This window comes from Microtus pennsylvanicus, chromosome 8, assembly GCF_037038515.1.
Source record: "Microtus pennsylvanicus isolate mMicPen1 chromosome 8, mMicPen1.hap1, whole genome shotgun sequence".
Lineage (NCBI taxonomy): Eukaryota > Metazoa > Chordata > Mammalia > Rodentia > Cricetidae > Microtus > Microtus pennsylvanicus.
The window spans coordinates 62,851,478-62,874,910 of NC_134586.1; the positions used below are offsets into that span (position 1 = coordinate 62,851,478).

Consider the following 23,433-nt stretch of genomic DNA (forward strand, 5'->3'; position numbering starts at 1 on the left):
TCACTAGAGAAGTCACTGTGATTAGAGGTGAGACGATGGGCTTGGAAGAGGAAGGATTAAGCTGCTGGCCTGGAGCTGCGAGGGAAGGGAAAGCATTTACTCACCTCTGTGTGGGAAGAGCAGAGGCAGAGCAAGAGGAACAGGCAAAGTTGGGTGGAGGTGGGACAGAGAAGAGCGTGACTGCAAAACTGTTTGTACTCCTCCTGTGTTCTCAGAGGAGTGGGGTGCTGTGATGAATGCCACAGATTGATGTGTGGGCTCCCTGCTGAGACATGGCACTTCTGATCAGTCACACACACTCACTCTCTCCTCTCCCTTCCTCTCCCTCTCTTCTCTTTCTTTCCATTTGGCGTCCCAGAGAAAGACCACTTTTAATAACAGAGATTGAGATTCAGGGCCCTTCTGAAGGCTTTTTCTGCCTTTTTTTCCTAAAGAGAAGGTCTTATTACATAGTTTTGTCTTGCCTAGAACTCAGTATGTAGACCAGGTGGCCTCAAACTCAAAGAGTTCTGCCTGCCTCTGCCTCCTAGGTGCTGGGATTAGAGGTGGGAGCTACCACATTTCAGACTGGTCCATTTTGAAGGGAACTGAAATTAATATTTTGTTTGTGGAGGCAGAACGTGGGGCTAGTTTTGGTTTTCAGTCCTAACAAAGCCCCATCCTCCACCTGGAGAAACAGTTGTCATCGTAATGATGGAGTCACATCTAGAACACCATGCCACTCGGAAAGGATTAGCTAGCCCAGTGTAGAGGTGTCAGCGTCAGCAGAGACTTGGCACCTGAGGGCCTCTGAGAAAACCCTTGACGGCTGGGTAGGAATTGACCAGGAATGGAAAGGGCATGCTCCAGCAGACGTGAGAGCAGTGCAGTCTGCTTTCAGGAGAGAGCATGGTATGAGTAGGGGCGCAAGGCGCTGGGGCCAGCTGGAAAGCTGAGGCATGAAAGGGTAGGGAGGGACCAGGTCCTGTTGTATCCAGACCCCGCTTAGAGGAAGGCAATAGGGCCAGCAAGATGGCTCAGCCCTGACCACCTGAGCTCAACTCTAGGACCCACGTGAAAGGAGAGAACTAAACTCTCATGAGCTGTCGTCTGACCTCCACACACCCACCATTGTACATAAAAATAAATGAGTGTACTTTTAGGAAAAACAAAGGCTGGTGAGATGGCTTAGGAAGCAAAGATGTCTTCCGTCAAGGCTGATGACCCGAGTTTGGTCCCCAGGACCCACATGAAGAGATCCAACTTCCACAATTTGTCTTCTCATCCCCCTATGAATGTCATGGCACGCCACCTCACCCCAGGGGATGGGTGGAGATATGCATGTATGTATATGTGTATATTGTTGTTGATGAAAGCAGTAGGATTTTGGTATTGAGACAGTGTCTCATTATGTATCCTGGCTGGCCTCATACGCACTGTCTAACCCCAACTGACGTAGACTCATGAACTTCCTGCCCCAGCATTCCTGATTGTACAGGGTACCCCGCCACGCCCAGTCCTGGCAGCATTTTAAGATGTACTTCACATGCAACACAACTGTGGTGTGGAGGTTCAGTTGCAGAGAGAATAGCTAGAGTAAGAGAGGCAGGGGACCATACTGCTCCTGTTATGGAGGTGCAAACAGAAAAGGAACAAACAAGGAAAAGTTAAGAGATACAGGCAAATGGCTTTGGGCCTCTGGAGGTCTGGCAGAGGCCATCCTTACAGCAGCAGGTGTTACCTTGTTCTAGGTCTGGAGGGTGGGGGAGCTCCACGTGGTGAGTGGAGGATGAGTTTATTTGGAGAATACCCTGACTTTGAGCTGTGCCTGGGATGTCCAGAAGGTTCTGTCCACCCGGAATTCAGGACAGAGGTGTGCTAGATGTAGGTGTAAATGGAAATCAGTAGGGTCTTGTGGGACTAGGTTGGTTCCACCTCCTTGCCATCACCCCAATCAAGCCACAATCAACTGTTGTAATGACTTCTGCTTTAGCTCAGTCTTCTTTTTATGTTAAAAATCTTTATTCTTTTTTTATTCTATATGTCTTTTACATCATGTATCTTGATCCTATTTATTTCCCCATCACTCCATCAATACCAGCTATTCCCCCCCCAAATAAAACAAAATTTAAGAAAAGGGGAGAACTTAATGTCATCATGGAAGCTGCAAGTGAGTCTCGCTGTAAACCCCTTTGTCCATGTATCTTTACTTGCAAGTGTTCATTTCAAAGAGTCATTGGTCTAATTCAATGAAAGCCTCTGGTTTCTACTACACTATCGATACTGGGCCCTCTCTAGGGCTCCTCTTGGATATCCTGTTGTTGCCCTGTGTTGTGGTGATCCTCAGCTTTGGGTCTATAGGTCAGATCCCTTCTTGTGCTCCAGCAGATTACAGATTGGGGGAATGATGGGGTGGGCCAAGTCATGTCCTTGGGTCTGGGCCTGGGCAGCTGTAGGGTTGGTCCACCAGGTGTGAAGTGCGGACAGCTCTCCTGTGTTTACAGTCTGCATTAACAGGGCTGACTCCATTATGCTTTCCTGGTGAGGGGCAGAGCCTGCTCTCCAAGTGTTGCATCAGCCCATTCTTAACAGGTGAGAAGGAGGGGTCAGAGAGATGGTTCAGTGGTAAGAACATTTTATTGCTATTACAGAAGACCTGGATTCAGTTCCCAGCACCCCTGTGGTGACTCACAATCATCCAGACCTCCAGTTCCAGGGATCTGACACCCTTTTTTGGTCTGTGTGACTTCCAAGCACACAGGTGGTATACTGACATACATGCATACAGGCCAGGACACTCATACACAATAAAAAATAAAAAGCCGAGAAGGAATCTTGTCATTTCCCTGCTGAAACCCACTGCTGACTTACCTTTGCCCGAAGAGCTCAAACCTGTGAGGCCCTGTGTGGCCTGCACTTGACTGCCTGTCTGCCTGTCTGCCTGGCCACCCCCATCCCCAACCACTCTTCTCCCTCACTTCCCATGCTACATCCCTGCCAGCTGCTGCTGGGGTTGCTCCTCCCAGACCTTGGTTCATGCTGCTGCCATGTGTAGGTTAGCCTTCGTCCACCCTCAGCCTGACTACTGCTCATCCTTCAGGTGACATTTCTTCAAAGAGCCTTTTGAGCCTGCTGAGTTGCATCCGAGGCAGTCTGCATTTCCCTTCTCAGCACAGCGTGATTTATTAGTAGCTTCCTGTGTGTTTGCTTAGCGCCCATCATCCATGTCCTCTGAGGATAAAATGCATCCAGTAATTTATTACCAGCATACCCTAGTGCTCCACAATCCCAAGCAATCTTCTGTGAGTGTTTCTAGGCTTGTTGACTCAGCGAGGCTCAGAATGGTCTTTCCTTCAACTTCGAGTTCCTCGAGCCTGGCTGTATAGTCAGATCACTGGTCTCACCCACTTGTGAAGGTTCTGTTTTCAGCAGTTCCTAGATACCCTGCCTCCCAGAGGTTGATTCATTAAAGCTGCAGCCTGAATCCAAAAGCCATGTCTCCTTCCTGTTGCCCGGACTCACTGTGGTAGCTGGTTAGCTGCCCGTCCTATCACCAGGCTGACAGTCATGGCTGCCAAGTTTTGAAGCTGGAAAAGCTGGCCCTTGCTCCCGTGAGATGGGCACTCGTGGCAGAGGTTAGTGGCTGCCTCCTTCACCCGGATTTGGGAAGCATCCCAACACGTGCCATTTGCATTGCAGCTGTGGGCAAATCCACCTTTGTGAAGTTACTCACGAATACTCACCCAGAGTGGCAGGTGGCTACAGAACCTGTAGCGACATGGCAGAATGTCCAAGCTGCTGGCACCCAAAAAGTAAGTTTCCAGCTGTGGGGGGTAGTTGGCAGACACGGGCAAGCAGTCCGTTTGGAATAATTTAATTCATTCTAAGGAGATGAAGTAGCCCAGCTTGTCTATTTTAAATAACTTCATTCCAGAAAGCAGGCCACAGAGGATATGACTTGTTTGAATATATTTAGTTTTGATTTTTGTGGCTTCTGTATGTCTGTGTAAGCGCCTGCCTCCTGTCTGTGGTTTCCCTAGCCTGCCGAGCCATCCAGGCTCTGAAGATGAATGTTGTCATTCTTACCCTTAAGTATTTAAATTGTTGTTATTAAAGCTGACTGGCAGAATTAAAAGTCAATGAGGGCGTCACAGACATGGGAAGGGACTTTACTGAGCATCTGGTCACCCTTTGAGTCACTGCAGAGACAACAACTCACATTTTTAAGGCACTGGTCTTAAAAATGTCTGCCAGGTCTCTTCCGGGCTGGACGGACCCCGTGTGTTTTACTCACACCTCACCACTCAGCCCTAGTGTCAGCTCTGCTGATTCTGCCACTGCCGGAGGTTTGCTTTCGAGCCCTGCCCACACCAGTGTGGGTGGGGAAGGAGTGGCAACTCGCGCTGCTGGCCTCACGAGCTTCTGCAGGCACCTGGAACTTGGGTTGAGTGGCTCGGTCTTGTTTTAGCCACTAATGACTGGTCAGTTTTTCATATGTTGAACCACACTGAACCCCTATGACTGGGGCTCCTTGGTTCAGGTACTCTTGCCTTTTTAAATCGTAGCTTTCTGTGCTACCACAGCTGCTGTGTACAGTTGAGGCTAAGAGGGCTTTCTCCTTCTCAGACCTAATCTCTCAAACACCTCCAGGTTGCGCTGCTGCAGCGTGCAGCACTTCCTGTCCGCTCAGTTTACCGGGAGTGAGTGCTCCCGGTGCTCTGTGTGTAGAACACCTAGAGTGAGTCTGGACTCCAGGGCTTGTTACCCCATCCAGAGCGATGCTGCCTGTGTGGCTGGCATGCTATGCTGATTGGAGGTATGTTTTGCCAGTCAGGCATGCAAGTTTATATGCCTGTAGGTATGCAGATGTGTATTTGTAAAATTTTAGAAAAATTAGGAACAGATTGTATGTTTTTCTAAGTATTCCAGAAGCAAGTACTGACATTTTAAAATAGACTCACAAAATCTTTGCTGCTCCACTTTAGGAATATTGGAGCTGAGTTCTCCACTCTTTGGCTGCTCTTAGCTACTGATCCACCTTACCAGTCTGTTTATTTGCCTTTTGAGACAGTCTTTTGTAGCCTAGGCTACCTTGAGCTCTTTCTTGGTCTTCCTGCTTTCACAGGATCTTGTCACAGACTGTCACACCCTGCACCACTCCTGGCTTTGTTGTTGTTTATTTGTTTGTTTTTTCCTGTGGGTTCTGGGAATCCAACTCAGGTCCACGTGCTTAGAAAGCAAACATTTCCCAGTCTTCCTTTTCTTTTACTTTCTTTTTTTTGGGGGGGGGGGAGTCGGGAATTGGTGAAGATAGTTTAATATAGGTTTGAGCTCAAGGATTAAGAAAAAAGAGACGCCCAAGAGAAGGTAAGATTCTTGAGAACATGGTGTGTGCTTCTCCAGCCTTCTTTCTTCTTCTTTTTCTTTTTTTTTTTTATTGGACTAAGGATTAAATCCAGGCTTCCACACGCTAGGCAAGCACTCTGCATCCTGGGTCATAACTGCTTTGTTATTATTACTTAATGGGCTGCCTGTTTTTCCCTTGATTTTTTTTTTCTATTGTTTGTTACAGACAGTTGTGAACTGTCATGTAGGTGCTGTCTCTCCAGCCCCTGTATATGGTATTTTATGATCCAGTCTGGTGGGGAAAGGAAAGGTATACATGTCCCCCACAGCAAGTCCCACAGCACGCCTGTGGAGGTAAGAACAGCCTGCTAGAGTCATTTCTCTCCTACCACGCAGGCCATGGAGTTTGGATTCATGAGTTTGGGTTCGTGTCTTAAGACTTAGCAACAAGTACCTTAATCTGCTTTGCCATTTCACCAGCCCTTAGTTTAGTTAGTTAGTTAGTTTGTTGTTGTTGTTTTGTTTGGTTTAGTCTTCGGTTTTTCGAGGCAAGGTTTCTCAGTGTAGCCCTGGGCTGGAACCTGCTCTGTAGACCAAATTAACCTTAAACTCAGAGATCTGTCTGCCTCTACCTCTGCCTCCTGAGTGCTGGAATTAAAGGCATGTGCCATCACACCTATCTGGTTTAGTTTTTCGGTTTTGGGAGTTTTTTTTTTGTTTTGTTTTGTTTTTTGGTTTAGTTTGGTTTGGTTTTATTTTTTGGATTTTTGAGATAGGGTTTTTCTGTATAGCCCTGGCTATCCTGGAACTCATTTTGTAGACCAGGCTGGTCTTGAACTTACAGAGATCCATCTGCCTCTGCCTCCCAAATGCTGGGAGTAAAGGCGTGCATCACCACTGTCAGACCTGGTTTAGTTTTTGTGTAAGCAAATTTGTCCATTTTTCTTCACCATGTGTTACCTTTGGTGCTAAAGGCTGCCTGCCTGCCTTTCTCTCTCTCATGTGTGTGATATACATATGTGAGTGTGCACAGGCATGTGGTGGCCGGAACAGGGTATTGTTTTCCTCTGTCACTCTGCTGTATTTCCTTACTACAGTGTCTCATTAAACCTGAAGCTAGGTTTTTCAGCTGGACTGGCTAGCCAGGATTTGATTGTCTCTAATCACAAAAATTATACTTTTTACAAGTCCTCATGCTTTCAGAGCAAGCCCTCGCATCCACTGAGCCATCTCCCCTTCCCCTGAGGTTTGGGGTTTATTTATTTATTTAATGAAGGTCAGAGGACAGCCTTCAGGAATCAGTTCTCCTTCCAATAGATAGGTCCTTGGGATTGAACTTAGGTTGTCAGGCCTGAGAGCAGGTTCCTTTACCCTCTGAGCCACTCGGAGGCTTTGCGTTTTTGTTTTTTATGTCTCCAGTAGCTCAAGATTTTAAAAACGTCCTCCTGTATTTCTTTCAGCTATATGTGACTTTTAAAGTTGTAAGGCTCACCAGGTGGTGGTGGTACAAACCTTTAGTTCCAGTACTCGGGAGTACTCTGAGTTTGAGAGCAGCCTGGCCTGCAGAGTTAGTTTCAGGACAGCCAAGGATACACAGAGAAACCCTGTCTCCAAAAACAAAAGCAAAAGTTGTAAGTTGTTTTCGTGTGTGTGTTAGGTGTGTTTGCCTGTGCACTTGGATGGGGAGAGCATCAGGTGTCCCGCTCTTTGACTTTCCACCTTACTCTCTTGAGACAGAACCTCTCACTGAACCCCACAGAGCTGAGATTACTAGAACCTCTCACTGAACCCCACAGAGCTGAGATTGCTGAACCCCACAGAGCTGAGATTACTAGAACCTCTCACTGAACCCCACAGAGCTGAGATTACTAGAACCTCTCACTGAACCCCACAGAGCTGAGATTACTAGAACCTCTCACTGAACCCCACAGTGCTGAGATTAGTAGAACCTCTCACTGAACCCCACAGAGCTGAGATTACTAGAACCTCTCACTGAACCCCACAGTGCTGAGATTACTAGAACCTCTCACTGAACCCCACAGTGCTGAGATTACTAGCTTTCATGCAGCCATGCCCAACCTTTTATCTGGGTGTTGAGGGTCTAAACTCAGGTTCCCATGCTCATTCATCACTAATCCATCTCCTCAGCCTGCTTATTTTTTTATTTATTTTTATTTTATTTTATGTCTATGAGTGTTTTGTTTGCATGTATGCCTGCGTACCACATGCATGCCTGGTGCCCACAGTGGCCAGAAGAGGACATTAGATCCTCTAGAACTGGAGCTACTGATGGTTGTGAGCTGGCATGTGGATGCTAGACTTAAAACCCAGGTCCACTGGGGCAGCAGCGAGTGCTGTTATCTCTGAGCCATCTCTCCAACCCCCATTTTATTTTTTAGACAAATACTTATCTCACTGTTCCAGTGGTGCTCTTGCTTATTCCTGCATAGAAGTACGCTGTGTTGTTAATGATATTCATCCTCATTATCTTTTCAAACCCTTATTGCTGTTTTGATGGGAAGCGGTTGATTGTATTTGAATAGTATGACTCAATTCTCATATGGAGTCCCTTGCCCAGGCTTTTAGACAATAGTAGCTGCCTCTAAGTAGAATCATTTAGAGGAGTTTTCCAGTATTCATAATTCATCTCTGTCTTCCTGCTTGCTTTGAGTAGAGTTTGCAGAAGAATGTTAAATAACTGCAGGTGTGTGGTCATTACTCTTTTCTGCCCTGGGTGAAGTTCCCTCTAAGGTCAGTATCCAGTCCTCTGTTACTCCCCGTGGAAGGAGACCTTCTGACAATAATACGGGTGCTCACTTCTCAGCAATGAACACTGAGCTTTCTTCTTAAGTCTTCCTGGTACCCTTTGCCGCGGGACAACCGTGACTGCTGCTGTTGCTCTGTTTAAAGGTGGGGTCTTCGGTTACCAGGCTGATCTGGAATTTGCTTTGTAACACTGCTGGCCTCAGACTCACATGGGTCCTCTGCCTCAGCCTTCCCTGTGCTACAACACCAAGCTTTGTCAACTTTTAAGAAGACTATTTTATATTTATAAAGTTTGAGGTGATTCATCAGTGCTGAGATGTGATTGTTTGTAGGGCAGAATCAGTTTAGACTTCTTAGGAGAAGGCAAATGTCTTTTCTTTCTTTCTTTCTTTCTTTCTTTCTTTCTTTCTTTCTTTCTTTTTTTTTTTTTTTTGATTTTCGAGACAGGGTTTCTCCGTAGCTTTTGGTTCCTGTCCTGGAACTAGCTCTTGTAGACCAGGCTGGTCTCGAACTCACAAAGGTCCGCCTGACTCTGCCTCCCGAGTGCTGGGATTAAAGGCTTGCACCACCACCGCCTGGCCTGAAGGCAAATGTCTTACAAATGTCTTATGTTTGGTTTAGTGATCATTGAAGATGTAGCCCAGATTCAAATTCATGGGAAAATGATAGTCTCCTCTTTCTGTTAACTGTGAAACATGAATATTAACATTTGCGATTTTTCTTTTCTATTCCATCTGACTTTCTTTGTGATTTCCCCTTGCATTTTAATTGGGTTTGTATAGGTAGAGGCTGCTTGTTTGTTCCCTGCCGCCCAGATCGAAAATAATCACACCGGAAACTGTATCAGTTATAACACTGTTTGGCCAATAGCTTAGGCATATTTTTAGCTAACTCTTACGTCTTAAATTAACCCATTCCTATTATTTTGTATTTTACCACGAGGCTCGTGGCTTACTGGTAAGGTTCCCAGGCATCTGTCTCCTTTGGTGGCTATATATCATCTCCTCTGGCTCCGCCTTCTTTTCTTCTCTGTCTGCTTGGAATTCCCACCTTGCTCTATTCTGCCCTGCTATAGTCCCAAAACAGCTTCTTTATTAACCAATGGTAACAAAGCACGTTCACAGCATACAGAGGGGAATCCCACGTCAGCTCTGCTCTACATTTGTAGATTTCAGTACTACTTTATTTCCCATTGTGGGTCTTTGTGGAGTCTTCTTTCATTTATTGGAATTAAAGGAAAAACTCCTGTATTTAATTTTTTTTCTTGATACAGTGAATCCATGCCTGCTCTTCCTTTTTTTTACTTCCCTCATTTCTTTCTTTAAAGATTTTTTTATTATTATTTTAAATTATATGTGTGTGATGGTGGTATGTACAAGTGCACTCACACAAACAGGCACATATATGTGCACACAGTTTTAAATTATGTATTTATATACTATAAAAGAAACAAAATTATATTATAAAATATACTAAAAATATAGCAGCTGAAAAATGAACAAAAGTCAGTCTCTATGCTGAGAAAGCTCTTGTCCAAAGTAGGAAACAAAAACAAATAACAAGAGCCAAGAGAATGCCTCACTGATATGAACAGGTCAGAGGACAACCTTGGGTGTAGGTCCCATCCTCCATCTTGTTGGAGACAGTCTTTTTGTTCAACACTGCAGTGCGTGCAGGCTGCTGGCCCAGGGCTTCCAAGGATCCTCCTGTCTCTCTGCCCTCCTCTTGCTCTGAGAGGCTATGCCTGCTACTGTGCCAGATTGTGGATTCTGGGGGTTTGAGTTTAGCTCTTTATACTTGCATGACAGTCACCGTGCTCACTAGCCATCTGTCCAGCCCTTGTATTTTATAGATACTATTGTCTCTTTGTTGACACATTTGAGCCATGCTTGCATTTTCTGTGAGAAGATTCTCCTTGTCGTTTACTTCTAAACTTAATGATACTCTTTGTCAGTTCTTCTCAGCACAATGACTGACCGTCTGTCACATGCTTGACCTAGTCTAGCTCTTTCTATCCTAGTCTTCCACACTGTGGCCTCCTTCAGTCCCCTACTGCATCTGGTTCATCTTTCATGAGAGGTGTTAGAATGAAGAGGCTAGAGAAAGCCCAAGTGGAACCCCATTCCCTGTTTTTCCCATGGGACTTGAACAAGTAAGTTACTTAGCCTTTCAGGGGATTTTCCCCTTTGTAAAGTGGTTCTAATATTATTCACCCCGGGAAGCTGTTTGGAGTATGAAGTAACCAGTGAACTCTGAAATGAGTATTACTTCCTTCTCCACTCCTTACAGCACCCAGCCTATATAGTGTACCTTGTCCACACAAGCCTTCCGTCAGCAAGGATTAAGTGAATGAATGAATGAAGATACGGGGTGCTTTGCTTAAAATTTACACCAGGTGGTGGTGACTCACGCCTTTAATCCCAGCACTCGGGAAGCAGAGGCAGGTGGATCTCCGTGAGTTCAAAGCCAGCCTAGTCTACAGAGTGAGTTCCAGGACAGCCAGGGCTACACAAAGAAACCTTGTCTCAAAAAAAGAAAGAAAGAAAAAAAGAAAGAAAGAAAGAAAGAAAGAAAGAAAGAAAGAAAGAGAGAGAGAAAGAAAAAAGAAAATTACTTTGCATTGAATCAGTGACTGAACCTAGAAAGTAAATCTGGGCCCCTGAATGTCCACCATTTGTTCCCACTTGAACATTCAGAATTGGTATTTCAAATTGCATTTCATGGTTTCTAGAATAAAGAAGGAACTAGGCTTCGTTTGAACAAAATATGATCCTTCTGTGAAAGACACAGAAGTTTGTTTAATTCATTGGTTATTTAGATACTCAAGTAATTGTTCTTTCTTATCTGCCTTGAAGTTTGAAAAATAATAACAAATGGAATCTGAAAGTCAACATGGTATTAAAGTAGAAGATTGTGTAGGTGACAGACAGACTCCACAAGCCCAGTATTGTGTGAGGGAGTTCTGTGTGTGAGTTTTGCTTTGCTCCCTCTGTTGTGTCTCTCATTGGGTGTGTTGTGTCGTCTTTGTCAGGTTCTTACCATACAAGGTTGTACAGTCCTCCCTGCTTATGTAGTTTAAACTAAGCCATAAAGTCCTATCTTTTTCCTTGTTTTCAGCGGAAGGAAACCTCTGGTTATTTTTGACATTAAGTATTGAATGTTCTTGAGGAACGGTAGAGGGTGGGGTGTATCCTATAAAATAATACACCTTCTAGGAAATTCTTCTCTTCTACATTCTCCCCTAGGACAGCACTTCCAAAGGCCTTGGAAACCTGCTACAGATGATGTACCAAGAGCCAGCGCGATGGTCCTACACTTTCCAGACGCTCTCCTTTTTGAGCCGTCTGAAAGTGCAGCTGGAGGCCCCCCCAGGGAGACTCCTACAGGCAGAGAAGTCCGTGCGAGTCTTTGAGAGGTCTGTGTACAGTGACAGGTAAGACCTAACACTGCCAACCACAGATAGCCAACTAAGGGAGTAAACTGTGAAGGGCTTTTAGTAAAGTCTAGCAGCCAGTTGGGAAGGAAGTCCATCTGTTCTGGGAAAGCATGCTCATTCGGGCCTCGGGCTCCAGAGACCAGGCATGGGCTCAGGCCACCAACAGACAAGGCATGGGATGCCTGGATCTGGTCATTGTGGAGAGTTTGAATTTGAATGACTTTGGTGAGAAAATTATCTGCCTTAAGCCCCATGACTCGAGATGCGACATTCTGTATCTTTATCTGCCTCCATCACTGGAAACACTTGGCTATCAGTTTAATTCCAAGTTAAGTAAACTAGTTGCAACTCCTACTGGAAAGCCTCCTGAAATTAGAAAATGAGAGTTTGTGGGCTGGAGAGATGGCTCCTCAGTTAAGAACATTTCTTGTTTTTCCCGAGGACCCAGGTTCGATTCCCTGCATGACAGCTCACAACCATCAGTAGCTCTAGTTCCAAGGGCTCCAACACCGTCTTCTGATCTCTGATGGTACCAGGCACACACGTGATGCATATATAGACATTTAGGCAAAACACCATACACATAAAGCAATAATATAATTTTTTTAAATGAAAGTTCAAGGCCAGGCATGTTGTCATATGTCTTTTATCTCAGCAGTTGGAAGGCAGAAGCAAGTTGATCTCTGTGAGTTTGAGGCCCGCCTGGTCTACATAGTTCTAAGTCAGACAGGGATGACCACATAGTGAAACCCTGTCTCCGAACAAGGAGGGGAGAGTTCATTTGTAAATGAGATGACTATTCTGACTGCAGTTGAGAATCACCCGAGATATGTGGAAGAAACAGTGCCATGCAATCCTTCATTCCAGGGCCTGGGAGGAGTCTGCTCTTTAGAAAGTTAAATGTTTACTGTAGAGATGGTTGGGCTCCAGGATTTAGATAGTTTCCACTGCAAATGTGCTTGTCTTTCTCTCTCCTCTCCTGAGCCATACCCAGGCTAGGAAGTTGAACTACATGAACCGTCTAGGATTTTGGAGGCATTCAGACTTGCTGTTTTAAGTTCTTGCCTCTTAGTGTGAGAATCCTCTCAGAGGGAAATAGACATGTTTTCTTAATTACAGGGGCTTTGCTGTTTGATTAAAAAGGGTCCCAGCTGTAACCCTAGCTGGCCTGGAACTGAGTGTCACCAGGTTGACCCCATACTCGTAGGTGATCCTCCCACCTCTGCCTTCTTGCACATGGCACCATGCATGGTGGAAATGAGTTAAAAACTCTCTGGATCTTGACATTTCCTTGTAAAGGAGTAGGCAGTTGTGTTGTTACATCATTGAAGCTTCTTTCACCGAAGGGGGACATTTTCAGGTAGAAGAAAGACCTGCTATAAATTCTAATCTCAAGTGTATTTAGACTTCCCTTCCTTTAGAAATGTATTCCAGGAACTGGAAGTATGGCTCAGTGGTCCTTTTCATGCCTAAGGCATGAGTTCAAGCCCCAGTGCCAAAGGGGAAAACTCATTCCTTTATTTGTTTGATTGGTATAGGTTTATTGAATATCTCCTGCACTCAGGCACCAGGCTGTTCCCTAGGGCAACACTAGTCCTTAGTCCCTGTTCCGGTGAGGATGCTACTTCACCAAGGATTGCATACATGTTCACAAGTGTGTTGTGTATTTCAGGGGGCAGTGACTGAGGGAGGGAGAAGTGGAAGTGTTTTCTGATCAACTTAACAGAAAGAGCAGTGTGGCTTTAGAACAAAGTTCTGGATTGCTAGGTCCTTCAGCCCTGTTCTACCTCTCTGTGTTCTACCCCACTCCCCCTTCTGCCCGTTACCACCTGCTATGGAGAAACAGGGGAAATGCCTACCTCAGGAGGGCAAAAGCCCCTGATAGAGACTTGGTCATTTTTATTTGCAAGATAGAACTTTTGTCTTCTTGCTGTCTTTGGAGAAGCTGTCAGCATTTTTCAAAACTTGAGTTACAAAAGTCACCTGTTTGTCACCTTCAGAGAGCTGAGATAAAACATTCTAGTCTGGGCAAATTCACTTTTGGGGTTTGTAAATTAGCTTCTTCATGGCCTAGGAGAGCAGTTACAGTGACTTAGGACTGTTGGCTCCTGAGTGACAGTCAGTCACTGAGTACTTAGCAAGTATGATATGCAGTCATCCCCTGCTGTGGGCTGCGAGTCAGGTTGCTTTCCACAGCGACATGGCTTGTGGAAGCAGCACTAGATCAGCCCTTTCAGGGTCACTTTGAAAACCACTCTCCTCAGCGTGACGCTCCAACTTTGCAGTTTGCACATCCCTGAGCCATTCACACAAGGAGTTTGAATTTCATTTCCCAGAAATGGCCAGTTGCTGAGGTTGCCTTAGAAACTGGATGTCATTGTTGTGGATGTAAACTGTGTTTTGTATCAAGCTTAAAAAGTAGAATTGACCCTTTTGAAGCCATGGTGTCTACAGCTCTGACTTCTCAATTTACCGGATCCTCCTCCTGTTGTGGAAGTGAGCAAAGAGGGAAGTTAGTTTGATAGTTCAGCTTCAGCCTTGTTTGCTCTGGTTGGAAACTCAGCAGAGGAAAGCTAGCTAGGCTCCAGTATTCTCTGGCGGGGAGACTGTGCTCTTGGTCTTGTCGAAGTCAGCTCCAGAGCTAATACCATGGGAAGGCTCTCCCTGTTTCTCAGCTACAAGGCATGATGGCTCAGCAGCTCAAGACTCGGAAGCCCTCATTCCGAAACGCAGTGGGGAAGGGCGGCTTCACCCTGCATTCTCCTGGGCTTGTCTGGAGTCTGCTCTAGCGGTGGGGACTCTGATCAGGTTTCCATGTACATGGTGTGTGTCTTGGCTCATTTCCCTTCTTAGAGCCCCTTTCCTTGTAGTGGGCTACGTCTGTGAGCTGACGTGTGGGTCTGTGTCAGGTGCTATTTAATCCTGTAGTGCTGAGCGGGACAGGAGCTGGAGAGCTCAGATTTCCAAGGGCAGGAGAGATGGTCAGCAATTAAGAACATTTGCTTCTCTTACAGAGGATCCAGACTTTATTCCCAGCACCCACATCTGATGTCTCACAACTGCCTGAGAGTCTAGCTCAGAGAGTCTAGTGCCCTCTTCTGGCCTACACAAACACCCACATGCATGTGCACAGACCCACACAGACACAGACCCCCCCCACACACACACAAATAATAAAAAAAATTTTTTTAATTATTCAGATTTCCTAAGGACTGATAGGAGCTAGAATGGTTAAGTGATTTGGATAAACATGAACAAGACAGTTACTGATTTTTCGACTTTTCTCCCTCTTCTGTCTTTCATCCCACTTCCCATTCTTCCTTCACCCCAACCTCCCACTCAACATTTCCAAACAGGTATATTTTTGCAAAGAACCTTTTTGAAAATGGTTCCCTCAGTGACGTCGAATGGCACATCTATCAGGACTGGCATTCTTTTCTCCTGCACGAGTTTGCAGACCGACTCTTGTTACATGGCTTCATCTATCTCCAGGCTTCTCCCCAGGTAACTGCAAACTTAAAACTTAGATGTCAGAACTACATGAAACATAGGAGATGAACTCCTGCAAGCTTCTTAGTCTATGGGCCTCACCGGTACTCCAGCACCAAGCACCCATCTCCCAGGGGCCTTCAGCAGCTGCAGCAGTATGTTCAAGCAATTGCCTGTATGTAGACATAGCCCTCTTGGTGGAGAAACAGGCCAAAACACACTAGGCCATGTTTTTACAGCTCCAGGTTTACAGATCGGACACTCAGACCTGCAGCCAACTGCTTTATTTAGCTGCATGTCAGGTCATGTGAGACTTCAGTGGTCCCTTCTGTTTTCTGACCAGGATGTGAGGAAGGAAAGAATGTTTCCTCCCTCGTCCTAATTTATAACCCACACTTTGGTCCTTGAGAAGGTCCTCAGGCACAAGGACTGCTGCAATGTGCGCTTTGGCTCTGATTCTGCAACTTGAACTTTGGAACCAGTTTGGACCATGGAATGATGTCATGACAGGAGACCTCTGGAGACAGCATTGGCCCGTGGCTCATGCTGATGTAGTAACCTTGGCTAGACCCTGGTGAGCTTTCTACTGAAGGAGTCTTTGTCTGTAAAGTAGAACTCTTGAAAGACTCTCAGTGGCAGGATTCCAAGTCAAAGCAAAGCATTTTTTTTTTTTTGAGAGAGAGAGATAGAGAGACTGCTGTTACTGCTGTCGCAGGTATGGTCAGATGCCAAGAATGCCCATCGTTGCAGAAAGCAAGCCAGCTGCAGCCTGGGGCTGAGCTTGTGGACAGAAGGGAGCCTGGAGGCACCCTGAGTGGAGCTGAGAACAAGTGGGAGAGTCATGTCATGTTGCAGGGGCCCCAAGGAGAGGACTAGAAGGAAGGGGCAGCTAGGAGAGAGGCTGCTGAGTACAGCTAGGGCTGTTTGTACGTTTTTCTTTCTTTTTATTTTTTTTTAAGTTTTTGTTTGTTTTGTTTTTTAGTTTTTATTTTATTTTGTTGGGGGGAGTATTTGGTTGGTTTGGTGTATTTTTGTTTTGAGACAGGGTCTCACTATGTTGCCCTGGCTGTTCCAGAATTCACTATATGGACCAGGCTGGCCTCAGACTTACAGAGACTCACCTGCTTCTGTTTCTTCCTCCCAGGTGCTAAGATTAAAGGCATGCCCCACATGCCTGGCTGCATTTCTTTGTTCTAATACATTTCCTCCTCCCTCCTCTTCTGACAACTCTTCATCTTTGGTGTGTGTGTGTGTTCAGTGTGTGTCTACGTGCACGAGTACACACAAGCCACAGTGTTTGTGTGGCAGTCAGAGGACAGCCGCGGTGTCACCTCTCTTCTTCACCTTTCCATGGACTTCAGGGATGGAACTCAAGTCACCAGGCTGCTTTGTGCCAGGCTTTTTCTTTTGGAGCCACCACCCAGCTCCCAAATCATGACACGGAGTCTTCTTATTAGTTATGAATGCTCGGCCTAGCTTATATTTCAGACTAGCTCTTCTAACTTAAATCAGTCTATTACTCTCTTTATCTGCCTTTTGGCTCGGGGCTTTTTACTTATCTTTCCTTTTGTCCGTCTACTTTCCTGCTTCCCCCAGTGTCTGGCTGGCTTCTCACTCTTGCCTGTCCTCTGTTTGTACCTCATTCTCTTGTACTCTCCTGTTTATTCCCTCTGTCCACCAGCCCCACCTCTCCCTCTTCTGCCTAGTTATTGGTCAGTCAGGTACCTTAGGCAGACAAGGTGAAACAAATGGAACACACCTTTACATGATTTCACACCTGTCCTTATATTGTTAAACAAATGGAACACATCTTTACACAGTTAAACTAATATTCCACAGCATAAATAAATGTAATACATTGTTACATAGCTAAATATTCCACAGCACTGCTTGGCAAGTGCCTTTGGCTGCTGAACCATCTTGCCAGCCCCATCAGGACTCTTGGTATAGTTTAGGAAGTTCCTGGATTGTAATGCAAATCACAGCAGGGAGTAAGAGATTCTAGATGAAATTTGGGGTTTAAATAAAATTGAACTAGATATTAGTAAGGCCTAACGGCTGAGGAGATTCTTCTGTGAAGTGTTTTGGCTAGCCGAGGCATTGCCTGACTGCTTTCAGTGGTCCTTGTTGCTAAAGAGAAATAGAAGAGGTACACTGTGAGCCAGGCATAAATGATGCACGCCTTTAATCTTGACAAAAATGTTAAGCAGCACATTGAAATGAATATTATTGATTTCAAACTATCTACATCACTATTGATGTACACAATGATATACATTATAAGTTTAAACAAAATACAATACGTGAATGGTCAAAGCTTCTGGCTACATTTGTAATTCACTCACCTGGTATTATATTCTGGATCTTTTAACTATTATTGTACAAGATAATGGATTTTCAGTGGCCTCTCCTTGCTGTTGTAAGTAAAAATCTTTTGAAATTTAAAAAAAAAAAAAAAAATCCCAGCATTCGAGAGGCAGAGGCAGGCGGATCTCTGTAAATTCAAAGCCAGACTGGTCTACATAGTGAGTTCCAAGACAGTCAGAGCTACATAGTGAGATCCTGTCTCAAAAAATAAGAAGAGACACATCGTGGAGACAGGTGGCTTACAGGAAGGTAGTCCCTGAGTGAAAGATGAGCATTTTCTCACAGAGGATGGCAGGATGCGCTGAGGCAGAGTTCTGTGGGAAAGGAGGGCTCTCTAGCAGGGTGGTGCTATGGAGTAGACAGAGAGGAGATGTAGTGGAGTCAAGTAGAGGAGGCGTTAGATTTCCCATGGACGTCATAAGGTGACCGGACTGAGAAATGGGTTGAAGGCTGAGGCTGGGAGAGGGGACAGTGTTGACCTAACCTATTCTCAGAGAGGTCATCTCAGGGCCAGGGCAGTAGTAGTGTGGGAGGAGCCGAGAGTAAAGCAAGCCATTCTCCCTTACCTTCCTTCTTAATGCCCTTTGTATGAAATGGCAGGGTGCTGTTAGTAATGGTGATTGTCACCAGGGCTGGTTTGTCCCTTTGGAGACTAGTTGAAGTATTTCATCTCATATAATGAGACTTGAAGAATTGCTGCAATTTAACATAGACTAAAGAAGGATAATTTATTCGGGATTGGTTTGAGATTTTAGTGCTGTTAGATACAGGAACCCAGGAATGCCAGAGGATATATAGGACATAGGTTCAAGCCGGTGCCTAGCACAACAGACTCCTGACAAATACACACCTCAGAGTCTGTGATACAGGCTCCAGGCCCTGTCCACCTGTCCTCCCCTAAGTTCAAGGAAGTTGGCAGTCACACTAATGATACTAATTGGAAGAGAAATGGCTGGACCTGTGTTTCGCTACCCCTTGGAGTCGAGAAGAGAGAGTGAAGCTGGCTGTGTGCCTTAGGATTCCCATCCCTGTCTGGGACAGTGAATCATGGACACAGTGCTCAGGGGCTGCATGGGAACAAGTACCACCTGAGTGAGCAGACCCTTCAACAGTCACAGCCTAGCAGGTCAGAGAAGCTTGGCCAGAGTCCCTGCCCTCCCACTTCTACCCACACATCTTTCCCCTGTACATTCTGGTGTGTGCTCCCTGTGGGGACTGAAAGGAAGGGGCCAGGATAAAACTGCCCTGTGGGATGTTTTAAAACATTTGTTAGCCGGGCAGTGGTGGCGCACGCCTTTAATCCCAGCACTCAGGAGGCAGAGGCAGGCGGATCTCTGTGAGTTCAAGACCAGCCTGGTCTACAAGAGCTAGTTCCAGGACAGGCTCCAAAACCACAGAGAAACCCTGTCTTGAAAAAAAAAACAAAACATTTGTTAGCTGGGTATAGTGGCGCAAGCTTTTAATCCCAGCACTCAGGAGGCAGAGGCAGGCAGGTTTCTGAGTTCAAGGCCAGCCTGATCTACAGAACGATTTTAAAGCATCCAGGGATACACAGAAAAACCCTGTCTCAAAAAAAAATATACCAAAATAATGGTGATGATGATGATAATAAATAAACTTAATTTATTTTTAGCCAGGGTAAGTCTCAAAACAAAAACTGTCTTTGTGAGTTCGAGGCCAGCCTTGTCTATAGAGCAAGTTTCAGGACAGGCTCCAAAGCTACAAAGAAGCCCTGTCTTGGAAATAAATAAATAAATAAATAAATAAATAAATAAATAAATAAATAAATAAATAAATAAATAAATAAATAAATAAATAAATAAATAAATAAATATAAAAAGGAAACCATGTCAGTAAATTAAAATTATACCAGCTATCAAAGTAGGACTTTGTCTAGACTTTTTTTTTAAAAAAATATTTATTTATTTACTTATTATGTATACAATATTCTGTTTGTGTGTATGCCTGCAGGCCAGAAGAGGGTACCAAACCTCATTACAGATGGTTGTGAGCCACCATGTGGTTGCTGGGAATTGAACTCAGGACCTTTGGAAGAGCAGGCAATGCTCTTAACCACTGAGCCATCTCTCCAGCCCCCCTTTGTCTAGACTTTAAAGGGAAGAAAAGTTTGCTTAGTTTGGCAAATTAATAGTAAAAAGGGAAATGCTAACTGATTTTAATAGATCCAGGCTAGTATCAATGGTTGTCTGCAGTCAGTTTGTGAATAATTATAAATAGCTTTTGCAAAAATTGCTCTGTCTTTGCATGTATTTGAAAACATGGTTTTACATATATTTTTTAATATTCATTTACTCCAGTTCAGGCAGTATTTTTCAGAGGAGAAAATAAAGTAACTTAGCTGAAGTTGCTTGCCTGTGGAAACGCAGCGTGGTTAGCCTCTGAGGAGGCAGTTGCACAGCTTGTAATAGGAAGAGCTCGTGTCTTTTATACATTTCAGAAGATAGAGGAAAGAATGGATATGTGCATAAACTCTGCTTAGAGCATAATCACAGTGGTTGTGAGTGAGGAGAGTTGAGACGTTGGAATCAGGAATATATTGGGAAAGACGGACAGCAGAGTTCCAGGTCAGCCTGGACTAGACCAGGAACTACCTCAAAAACTAAAATAAAACGGGGAGTGGTGTAAAGCAAATTTGATTGCATGGTTTTGTTTCCTTAAGGGAAAGGGGGAAGAGTCCTAAGTCAGTGGGTTAATCTACCCATACTTTCAGGATACTTGACATTGAAACCGAAATGTTTGGCCAGGCAGAAAGAGGAACAAGGGCAGTTCAAGCAAAACAAACATTTGCAGCATAGGTTTTGCCGTGTGAAGGAGCTTGGCCTATCCCATAGGAAGGAGGCCAAATCTGCCTAAGCAGTGAACAAGGGGGAGCTAAGGAAGGTGAGGACAATGTCGTCTAAGGGGTGAAGGAGACACAGTCCTCAGAAGCAGAGAACCTCAGACTGTAGGCGGAGGCAGACTCAAGTTCTGCAAGGGGACGGGAGCGGGGAGTTAGTGTCACGGCTTGTTTTGTTTCATGTTATCTTTGATCCCATGCAGATGCTTCAGTTAGTATGAAAGATGTTTTCAATCGCTTGCCACTTTATAAGTAGAATGGCACTCACAAGCCAGGCATGGTGGTATATGCCTGTAATACCAGCATCTGGAAAGCTGAGGCAGGAGGACAGCAAATTTGCAACTTTTTGAAGCCTGTGGTTTTGTCTGTAGCTGGCAAAGAGCCTATGGAGCAAAGTATTTTAAGCAGGGACAGAAGTACCATAGAAGACTGGAGTGAGGGACAAACTGGGAGGAAAAAAGGCTTTTGCCAGAATTGTAATGTGCCTTACCTAAGAGCGGCCTTACCTGTGGGTGGGCAGAGGATGGAGAGACTGCAGCTCTCACATGACAGCTGGCTGGCTCTCTCTCTTCATGCCCTTCTTCACCTCCAGGACACAGAGGCAGAAGGCTTTGGAATGTCCAGCTGAAAGGCCTGAGCACCAGGGCAGAGGTGAGAGGACAGAACCAGCTAGAGATTAGACTCTCCCGGCTTCTTGGTGTGGTTGGGAGGAGGAAAAAGAAGGGTCGTGTCAGGTCCCCAGTGTGAGTGACTGGGGAGAATGGTGATTGCGGTTAACCAGCTGAGGCTGCTCCAAGGAAGAGCAGTCTGAGGTAGAGGTGGACAAAATGGTACCAGTGCTCTGAGTAAGAGAACAATGGTACCCAAAGAAGACACGGATATTTTGTGGGTTGCTTGGCCCTGTAAGACAGAAATGTAACAGCTGGGGCATTGTCTTTTAGGTTTGTTTGGAAAGACTGTACCAGAGGGCCAGAGAAGAAGAGAAGGGCATTGAGCTGGCCTATCTTGAACAGCTGCACGGTCAGCACGAAGACTGGTTTATTAACAAGACTACCAAGTGAGTATGTAACAGGCAGGCAGACCCCCCCCCACACGCTGAGCACAAGTCGAGCTCACAGCCCAGAACCGCAAGGACACAGAGGAAGTGCCCCACATCTGTCAGCTAGATGTCATGTCCAGTACAGCCCATGCGTCCCAGGGCTGTGTGGTAGGGTCTCTCTCCCCCATTCCCTTCCTCCCTTTTCCCTAGATTGTACCCTGTTATGAATGCTTGTCATAGTTGACTTAGGATGGAAGGCTGAAATTTTCTGGACAAATGTCCATTTTAATTGACATTTTTAGTTTTTGCCTGTCCTCTTTCAGGCTTGGTATGTTCACTTCAGTTGTTGAAATGTTGACTTCAATAGCAGTTTCAGGACTAGAGAGACGTCTCAGCCTTTCACTTTGCAGGCAGTTTTATTGAGGTCTTTCAGAAATACAGTCTGTGGGCAGAGTCCTCAGGCTCTGAGTGGTCAGTGTGGTAGGAAAGTGACGTTACCTGGCATCTCTGCCTTCTGCTCTAGGCTCCACTTTGAAGCTCTGCAGCATGTGCCAGTGCTGGTGCTGGACGTCAGTGAGGACTTCTCGAAAAACGCTGCCAAGCAGGAAGAGCTCATGAGCCAGGTGGGCAGACCCTCGGCTTTCCGGGGTCTCTTTGTCTGTTCCTTTGCTTTGCACTTCAAATTGCATTGCACACTTCCACACCTTGGGATCTTATGCAAGTTACAATAATTAAATAATTAAAACCCAGCTCTAAGTGTGCTGGGTTAGAAGATTCAGTGGGTTGTCTCTTAGCATCTGCTGGCCAGCCGACTTCCCCCCAAGGTGTTCTAAAGTGAGGGATGGAAGACATATGGGTTCTCTGCCTAACTGCCACTTGGTGCCGTCTGACCCTGGGCAGCTCATAAATGCTTGGGACTGGAGACACATACACTGAGGGGGTGTGGAAACTGCAGTGTGACATTAGGTCTTCTTTTCCTGCAGGTCAACACCTTTATGAGGAACCTGTAAGCAGTAATTAGACATCTCGGCTCTGGTCTGGTCCTGTCTTTCTGAAGCTAGCAAATGTTGACCTTCCTTTCATCCATCTTGTACGCACATCCCCTGGGCCCCTCAAGCATCCCCAGACCCCACACACTCGGGTGTGCGCTGTCTTCATACTGCTGGTTTTTGGTTTTGTTTTTGTTTTTTAATCCCAAGCACTTTAAAAATAAAACTGACTTAAGTTTGTTTTTCTAATCCAGTTGTTCCTTTATTTCAGGATAAATGATGCCTGTTCTCAACTCCATAGAGATACCAGTTTTCACCTAAGAAAAGTCTTAGCTTTTCTTGACCAACTGCTCCTGTGTCCAGGGCAGGGACTGTTCCAGAGCCAATCAAGCCCTGCCTTACATGAAGTGGGTCCACCGTGTACCCCAGAATGGAGAAACAGTGCATACTCCAAGAGCTTTAGCTCCTCCTCTCCGCTGTTCCAAGTACTAAGAAGGGATGGGGAGTCAATCCCTGTCCTGGAGCTAAAGAGTTCACCCAGAAGACAGGGAGAGAACAGCCTCTGACGTTTAGGGTGTGGCTGTCCCAGTCTTCTGCGTACCTTAGCAGTGAGCTTCAGACAGCACTAAGGCACGGAGACCACAGCAGCAAAGACAAGTGTGACTTGGTGCTGCTGCTCTAAGCGCCAGGCGTGATTTGTCGAGGGAAGAAAAACTCAGAGATGTATAGAATTGGAGCGCTTCATTGCAAGAAGCCCAGGTCAGGCTTTACCCGGAGCACCTAGGCCCTCTACAGTTCTGCAGGCACACAAGATCCCAATGAACCAGGGTTTAATGTCTTGGGAGACAGAAATCTTTACCATCCTTTATGGTTTGAGAAAGTGTTGGATTCAGTACTTATATGAGGTTTTCAACAACACATCCAACAATTTCTTTATCCTACATTAAGAAAATGTTTGTTTTTTGTTGCTGCAGTAAACACCATGACCAAAAACAACTTTGAGAGGAGAGGGCTTATTTTAGCTGACTGGTGACAGTCGGTCATCAAGGGAAGCCTGGCAGGAGCTTGAAGCAGAACCCACTGGAGGGATGCTGCCTGCTGAGCGGCTAGGGGCTCCTGGGCAGTTAGCTCAGACCCCCAGTGGGCTGGGCCCTCCCACGTCCAT

General features: G+C 45.5%; 1 protein-coding gene across 2 annotated transcripts in view; it reads left to right on the forward strand.

Moving 5' to 3' along the window:
• Positions 1-22,517, forward strand: part of Dguok (deoxyguanosine kinase) — a 28,897-nt gene extending 6,380 nt beyond the window's left edge. The window contains exons 2-7 of one of the 2 annotated variants that reach the window (XM_075983718.1): positions 3,679-3,791; positions 11,337-11,524; positions 14,884-15,031; positions 21,182-21,297; positions 21,803-21,902; positions 22,263-22,517. In XM_075983718.1, coding sequence (XP_075839833.1) covers positions 3,679-3,791; positions 11,337-11,524; positions 14,884-15,031; positions 21,182-21,297; positions 21,803-21,902; positions 22,263-22,289 — 692 coding nt within the window. In that variant the 3' untranslated portion in view covers positions 22,290-22,517. The remainder of the gene's footprint in view (positions 1-3,678; positions 3,792-11,336; positions 11,525-14,883; positions 15,032-21,181; positions 21,298-21,802; positions 21,903-22,262) is intronic. The other variant, XM_075983719.1, reaches the window with a different exon arrangement.
• The last annotated feature ends 916 nt before the right edge of the window (positions 22,518-23,433 follow it).